This window comes from Diadema antillarum, unplaced genomic scaffold (assembly GCF_040938485.1).
Source record: "Diadema antillarum isolate AM-2024a unplaced genomic scaffold, OU_Dant_1.0 scf00000067, whole genome shotgun sequence".
Taxonomy (NCBI): domain Eukaryota; kingdom Metazoa; phylum Echinodermata; class Echinoidea; order Diadematoida; family Diadematidae; genus Diadema; species Diadema antillarum.
The window spans coordinates 58,887-66,581 of NW_027270956.1; the positions used below are offsets into that span (position 1 = coordinate 58,887).

Sequence of the window (7,695 nt, forward strand, 5' to 3'; positions counted from 1 at the left end):
TTCGACCAAATGGAGATATTTCCCAACGGCAAAACAAGACATTACGCCTGGTGGGTTGCGAGGCGCCGGCTGCTATTTTCGTCTCGGTTACTTACGCTCTGTTCCACGTAGGGCAAGCCATAGCTGCCGTCAGATGACAAGCGCTTTAATACATTATATTTTGTAAATTAGTCTATCATATCATCAACCTGTCGCCATGAGGGGACATCAAAGAGAGATAAAGGGTGAAAAGACCGCAGATGATGTTTATTGGATTTAGCAACGAAATTAAAAGAGTTGTAAAAACATGGTAGCATGCCCTTGTGCAAAGCTTGTGCACTAAGTTTGCAACAAATGTTCAGGTCACAATATCCCCATATGCCTATTGGTGACGAAAATCCCATCCACGCGAACCCCCCCCCCCCCCCCCTCCCCCCGGAACAATATGACACATGAAGTTTTAGTTTCTGGATATGAAAATAATCCTCATGATAACCCGGGTTTTTTTTTAACGTTTTTTAGCGGCACCACCGTTCTTCATTTGTGTTGGATTTCCGGTTGCAGATACGGATTGAAGCGATAAATTTGTCATTACAATTTATCACTTTGATTCAATATGAAATGATAGTCTTCTACAAAATTGGGTCACGTGTATAGGCCCCTACCTCATTCCTTGTACGAAAGTGAAAAATACTTCAACGCTACTTTGAGACGAAAGTTCGCAGATATCCATCGAGCTCTGAATACAGTCCTCATAATATTTCTGCAGAGCGCCTAAGCACTTCGGTGATAAAAAGGTTCTTGTTTACCTCGTTTCGCAACTTGTTGGAATGTTTCATTATTGAAGGATCTCTCGTCACATCAAAATTTCCATTTCGTTGGCGACCCATCGGGGCCGTGCACTTTCTTTAAGGGTCATTGAGTGATTGATCTCCTGTCGTAAACATGGCTGGCTGAAAGAATACTTGATAGGAAAATAAGACACATACCTACCTACATACATACACATCACACACAAATGTAAACACACACACACACACACACACACACACACACACACACACACACACACACACACACACACACACACACACAAGTAGGGCCTACAAACATACCCACACAAACACGAACACTCTTGAAGCAAATTACGCGGACATGGAAACAGTTCGGTGAAGTACGTTTGTTCATCGCAAAGAACATCAAAACATGAACTTCTCGCCACATGTAGACAGCAACAAAGCATAATACAGTTTCTGTCCAACAAGGCAGGAAAAATGTGACATGATTAGAAATCAAGTTATTACTGACATCTACCGGTTTTGACACATTATTTGGAACGAACTTAAATACAGGGCTGCAAATACAAAATGCAAAAATGAAATACGGACGAAACCTCACGATCGTCCACCTACCCCACATCCCCAATTACCATCTCGTGCAAAGGAACACTTTACACTCTATACTCTTTGAATTTTACACCTTTACAGCTGTTAATGTCCTATACACTTGACCGACACCGTACTTTCACTCTGCACCTTACACCAAAGTTAATGCAAGTTGTTAACGTGACAAGCAATATCTTGTCCATTAATCGGGCATTATATGTTATATGTACTGTATTCCTTTTCTGAACTCGTGGCGCAGGTCAGGAATATGATATAGATTGCAACCATTATTCTTATTTTACTCTAAGTTCCCTGATGAACCTGATAGTGGCCCCTTCCACACTATACCGATAACTGACGTCAGCACAAGGACTGAAAATACATCGAAGAGAGAAATAGGGAAGAGAATCTTAAAATGTCATCATCCAAAAAGTAAGAACTTCCCAATCAAATAATTGCTAGGACAAACAGAAAGATGGATCCCATCATAGTCAAGGCAAAGTTATTTTTCCTCTTTAACAGCAATGGCTGAAAGCGACATCGTGTAGGCAATGAGGTATAATAGGCCACCCCCACACTGCACTCCCGCGCAATGTCATGTAACGTACACTACGTGAGCAGCAAAACGTTCTTGTATTTTCTCATCTGAATGAGTTAGTTATAGCATGGAGCTATACAGATGTGTTGTAGCTCCATGGTTATAGCAGCTATAATAAAACGCAACAGATTCATGCATGTTACATAATGATAACGCTCACAAACCTCACGTAGAATGATGTGAACCTAAAGGGAGAAGTTTCTTAGCTCTGTCCTGCGTTATTCATTTCGAGAACTACAAGGAGTGACCAAGTATCTGGGACTAAGGAGATGAGTCATCTTTCACTTCAGATGTTTTCTCACGCGAAAAACTCAATGCCATTTCCTTTCTGTAGTTAAGGTCAACTAGAAGCGGAAATTCGTTCTATACACGGTCTTGTGGATAGGTTACAAGCCTGAAGACACAATATGTAATCAATCCAAGTTTACTCAGATCTCACTAATGTAATCCCGACAGCAGTAACGGTCACCGGTAATGCGTAAACGGTGTCGAGATGCAACATCCACGCCTGAGAATGTATTTTCTTGAGTGGGCTCCAGGTTCAGGAGAATGCTGTATAGTCTCTATGCTTAAAATTTACCTGTGTCAGATGCTCACGCATTGTCATTGTGATTAAAAATCGACGATTCCTTGTCTGGATTGATTTAGTCCTTCTTTTTCCTTATGTCTGACTTCACCGCGACCCTCTCCTTTTACGTTCTTCCTTCCCACTCTAGATTCAGTTCAATTTGGGCACTTTTTTTTCTCTCCCTCCCTTTTACTCACAATTATTTTCTTTCCCCTTTCTCATTCACTGTAACAGTGTCTTCTGTGATATAGAAACGACCATAAATGGGAACACGACTGACGGAAAAACACTTCGAAATCGCATATCGCGTAACATCTGTTTTAACCGCCCAAGAACACTGGTGACATTATGGACACTGATGCATAGAGCTATACCTGAAGTTTACAAATCAAAATGAATCTAGTCCTTAATGCTGGTTTTGATTGTGATTCATTTCTCTTTTCAAACGTACCGGTAACTGTCTGTGAAATCAATAATGCAAGACCCACAAACATATAGGTCCTACAAGTCAAAAAATACCACGACTACGAAGACTCGATCCGAGCCCCGAACACGGACCTTGTCTGCCCAACAGCCCCAGAAATGTGCAGGTAATTCAAAACTTTTCAATGACGATCAAGTACCTGTTTCGTTTGATATACACAAAATTTTGGCGTACCGGTAAAACTTAATTGCTGGTTAACAGAGGAAACTACTGTTGAAAGAGAAATTTGACTTCATGAAAGAGGCACAGTATCTGACCAGTGAACATAATTGTCATACATAACAACAACAGCAACAACAAACTTCATATACATCTGAAATGTACAGCGGTGCGATGAATTTACGGCGTGTTTTGTACTCTATTGGCAGGATACGGACCTAGGTAATCTTTTCGCAAATGTTTAAAGAGCTATGACTTATACTGTCTCATCTCTGATTGCCTACAAGTCGATATTGTGCTGGATTCATTCCATTTCTCACGTGATACGTCACTTCAATGCACATTCGACTCCATTCGGCCGAATCACAATGATCTGGCCCTTCAATGGCGGACTTTTTCCATTCAGGAGGAAGAGTTCCAAAAGAGTATCAAAGTGCCTACCAGTCATAATCCTCTCAGCCAATAACTATCTAATGCGTCTAAATTACGCAGTGTTTGAGGAGAAAACGCTTGCGTGAAGTAGTGAAGTCTTGACAAAAGCATGCTTCTACCCTAACATCGCGAGGACGGCTTCAAGAATTACAACTCTCTTGGCACGAGGGCATGATATCACTCCGCGAAAGGGTTTCCAGCCCCAAACGTCTTTGCGCAATGCTGTTCGTGTTTTATAGGCGTTTAGCTAGGGTTGGCGCCAATATGATTTCAGAAAGGCGAAAGATCTCTGAGCTCCGTGGACCTCGCAAGCCACGACACACCATCATGTCACTACTTATATTCTTATCAACCACTCTACTTTAAGCAACAATGATGTTCACTCCTGTCAGCGAGAGTTACGCTGCTGCGAGCTTATGTATCGCACTGATCGCAGAAACTCCGATTGCTCCGGTATCTTGCTGCATTGGCACGTAAGCATACATCTAAAGACGAGTTTGAAGTTCGGGTGCTTGGTGGCGTAGATGATTGGGTTGATGCAGCTGTTGCAGAGCAAGATGGCGGCGGTCCACGGAATGGCAGGGTCGCTGGGCGGAATCATGAGCGCCACGCCGTATGGCGTGATGCATATGAAGAAGGCGAGCACAACATAAAAGAGGTTCTTGGTGATTTCCAGCTGTCGTCTGCTCAGACGCATCTGCTGATGACTGGACTGTCGCTTGAGGCTAGCGTGCATGGATGACGATGATCCCTCAGCCTGCTCGGTCATGGCTTTGGTGTGTCGGCGAACGTGGAGGTACACTTTAACGTAGCACACAATAATAATAATTAGTGGGACTGGGTAGAAGATAAGGGCCTGGAGCACGCTGTAGTAGTCGGACAATTCATGCGTGGTCTTGTGCGAGCATGTGCTGTATTTTTCCGCGTAGCCGAGTTCTCCGAGACCTATCAGGGGCGGTATGAGCGCGACGAGGAACGGAATAGTCCAGATGGCTACGATCATCAGGGCTAGGTTAAGCGGGGTGTAGACCCTGCGGTAAGCGTGCAGGGCGTGCGTGATGACCAGCCAGCGATTGATCGCAATCGTCGCTAGCGTGAACAGGCTACATCCCACACACGTGAAGCTCACTAGGGCCACCACCACGCACACCCACTCGGGTAGCGGCCAGCCACCCTTGCTCAGCAGGGCCACGGCGTTCCACGGTATCGTCATGCAGGTTAAAAGGTCTGCCACGGCGAGGTTGACCACGAACACGTTGGTCACTGTCCGAAGTTTCCTGCACAGGAAGACGCCGAGCACCACCAGACTGTTACCGAAGACGCCAAGAGCACAGATGATGATGAAAAGGATGGACAGGATCACGTGTTGGGTGTAGTCATCGAACTTGAAAGACCTGCCATCCACTGAAGGGGTCGATCCATCAGAGGTAGTGCCACCAACTGGTGAAGGGGTGAAAGGCGGATGTGACGTCATATTTTCTGTCATGGTACCCGTTATTCCGGATGAAAGTGCCAGAGGGTTCTCTGGACACTCACCTGCACATAATAAGAACATGACAATTCTTAATTAGAGTATTGGCAAGTGTGGGTCATTTCGAAATTAAAGATATTGTCATCATGCGAGATATCAATAATCATCAATCATCTAAAACGAGATGTTGGAACTCGTGTAGTGATAACCAGATAGGTGGACCAATACCCTGTGGTAACTTACGTTTAAGAGTCATCGACATCCCCACTCTGCTTCACTTGATCGGAAAGTTCAAAACGTACAAAGTTAACGAACAAAGCTGATAGTAAAGGGGCATCAAAAGCATTTTTTTTTTGCTTTTTTTGTGGTTGTTGCGTTCTGTTCTGTTCTGTTTTGTTTTGTTGTTGTTGTTGTTGTTTTTTTTTTTTTTTTGGGGGGGGGGGGGTTGTGATGAATGACGTAATCTCTATGCCTGAACAAACAGCATCATCAGAGTCAAATACGACCATTTAAACTGAAAAATGAAATGAACATGTGTAAACGTAAATATTGTTTAATGGGATCGTATAGTTTTGGTTCGGACCCAACTTCCAGTTTCTACATTTTTGAATGAGATAATGAGAAGCCTCTTACGAAATATGAAAAAGCATGTAATTTCAAAAGGAATTCAACGTTTATTTGATGAAATTTGTTTTCGAAATGGCTGAGACACCCAAAAAAAAGCAATCCCAATAAAAGGCGGGAGCCACTTTTTATTACGATGGCTTCATTTTACTTTGTTTTTTGGATGTCTTAGCCATTCCATAACCGATTTTCATGAAACAAACTTTTAATTCCTCTTAAAATGGTATGCTTAAACCATTTCACAAGTGCTTTCTTGATATCTCGCAAAAAGTTAAAAGCCCAATCCTCATCTCCACCAATACTATACCATCCTTTTAAAAAAAATACTCAAAAAGCAATTTGGTATCAAAAATTTGGTATCAACTCGATATCTCTTTTCCAATGTCTGCTGCTCCATCCCATTTCATTTGTGGCTATACGCGTAATTGGTATACAGTCACAAGACAAGGAAATCAGTCGGATCGCAGTTCCGCTTACTGCTGACTCCTCTGCATTTGTGGAATGCTCTATTTTCAGCTCGTTGTAATTACCTTTGTAACTGTTGTACCCGAATGCCTTCAAAGTGATTCTCTTATTTCTAAGACATATGAAATGCAACACAATGAAAATGGACATACTAAATGTCATTGGACCGAAGACAAATCGCTTAACACCGATGTCTGAAATGCTACCTCTGAACTTTTTTTTCCTTCCAAAGAGAACATTTCGAGCTCCATATACTGTGCACATCTTACCACCTTCCATACGCAGCGCTCCTCTCTACACAACACAAACTAGAATGAATTTTGAAGGACGATTTGTGCTTGTCAATTTTTCCACCGACAATAGAAGGAAACACGTCTCTCTGTTTTATTTTCTCTCTTTTCGGGCGGAAGTGCCACCTTGAAACTTTTCCTGCTCTGGTGTTGATCTTCATGCAGTCGTTCACCTGATAATTGATCATGAAAACCTCTGTAGGCGTGTAGTTAAGAAGATTGCGTAAATAATTGCTGAAAATATTTGTGCGGCGAGCACCCCTCCAATGAGTTTTTGACATGTTTAATAGGAATCTGAAATGATGATATGGCGTTTTTGAGACACCTGCATATGAAGAGCTCCTTTCCAAAAGGAGTAAGGTCCTTCTTGTTGACTTTTGAGAAAAACGTAGCTTTGTTTTTGTTTTGTTTTGTTTTGTTTTTTTGCTAGGGTTGTACAGCAGCCCAATATGGAACATCAATTACAATTTTTGTTCACGTTTGTATTATTTCAATCCATTCTTCATTCAGTATAGGAGGCTGCATAGCTGACCAATGGATTTGCTGCTGTTGAAAACTCAATTTCGATGAAAAATGGACATAACCCATTTTGGAAAGGAGCTCTTCATAATTCACAGTGTGAGTAAAGGTGTTGAGCGAAAAACAATAGAAAGGAACCTGGGCCCAGTTTTATCAAAAGATATAATCGATAATGAATTTCCTTACCACACAGGCTGCCATAGACTTTCCATAGAAATCAACTATATAATCAATTATAACTCTTCATAAAACAGGGCCCTGGTCATGAGATTCGGGGAACTTATGGCTAACACTTCGCTTTCGTGCGAAGGTTTTGAACATTCTACAGAGAGGAGGATACAATCAATGTGATGAACACAGCTCCTTGGCACAACTCAAATAAACAACAGGACATAGAAGGATGTCTGAGAAGAAACCATGAACTTCCCATTAACTCTCAGATTTCCGACATTGAGGTGTCAGAGTATGAGGACGACATGTTGAACATTTCCGGATGCTTTCATATACTGTACTCTGCAGTGGAAAAGCACTATAGAAATTATTATGACAAAGTGCAGTTCTACAATATCCACTCTTTTTATTTAAAGATGGCTTCGGTATATAGGTAGAGAGAAAAAAGCAAACTGAGCAGTAAACTATTAATAGGCAATATCCCCCATTTCTCCGAGTAGATTTATATTAGTATTTGGATCAAATAGAATGTGGTAAAGATTGGAAGTTA

The 7,695-nt window shown here is 42.0% G+C and overlaps 1 protein-coding gene across 1 annotated transcript; it reads right to left on the reverse strand.

Annotated features, from left to right (window-relative positions):
* Positions 1 to 3,993: 3,993 nt before the first annotated feature.
* On the reverse strand, positions 3,994 to 5,091 carry LOC139716590 (5-hydroxytryptamine receptor 4-like). Its single transcript, XM_071628117.1, has one exon. The coding sequence runs from the start codon at positions 5,089 to 5,091 to the stop codon at positions 3,994 to 3,996; it is 1,098 nt and encodes a 365-aa protein (XP_071484218.1).
* Between the last annotated feature and the right edge of the window lie 2,604 nt (positions 5,092 to 7,695).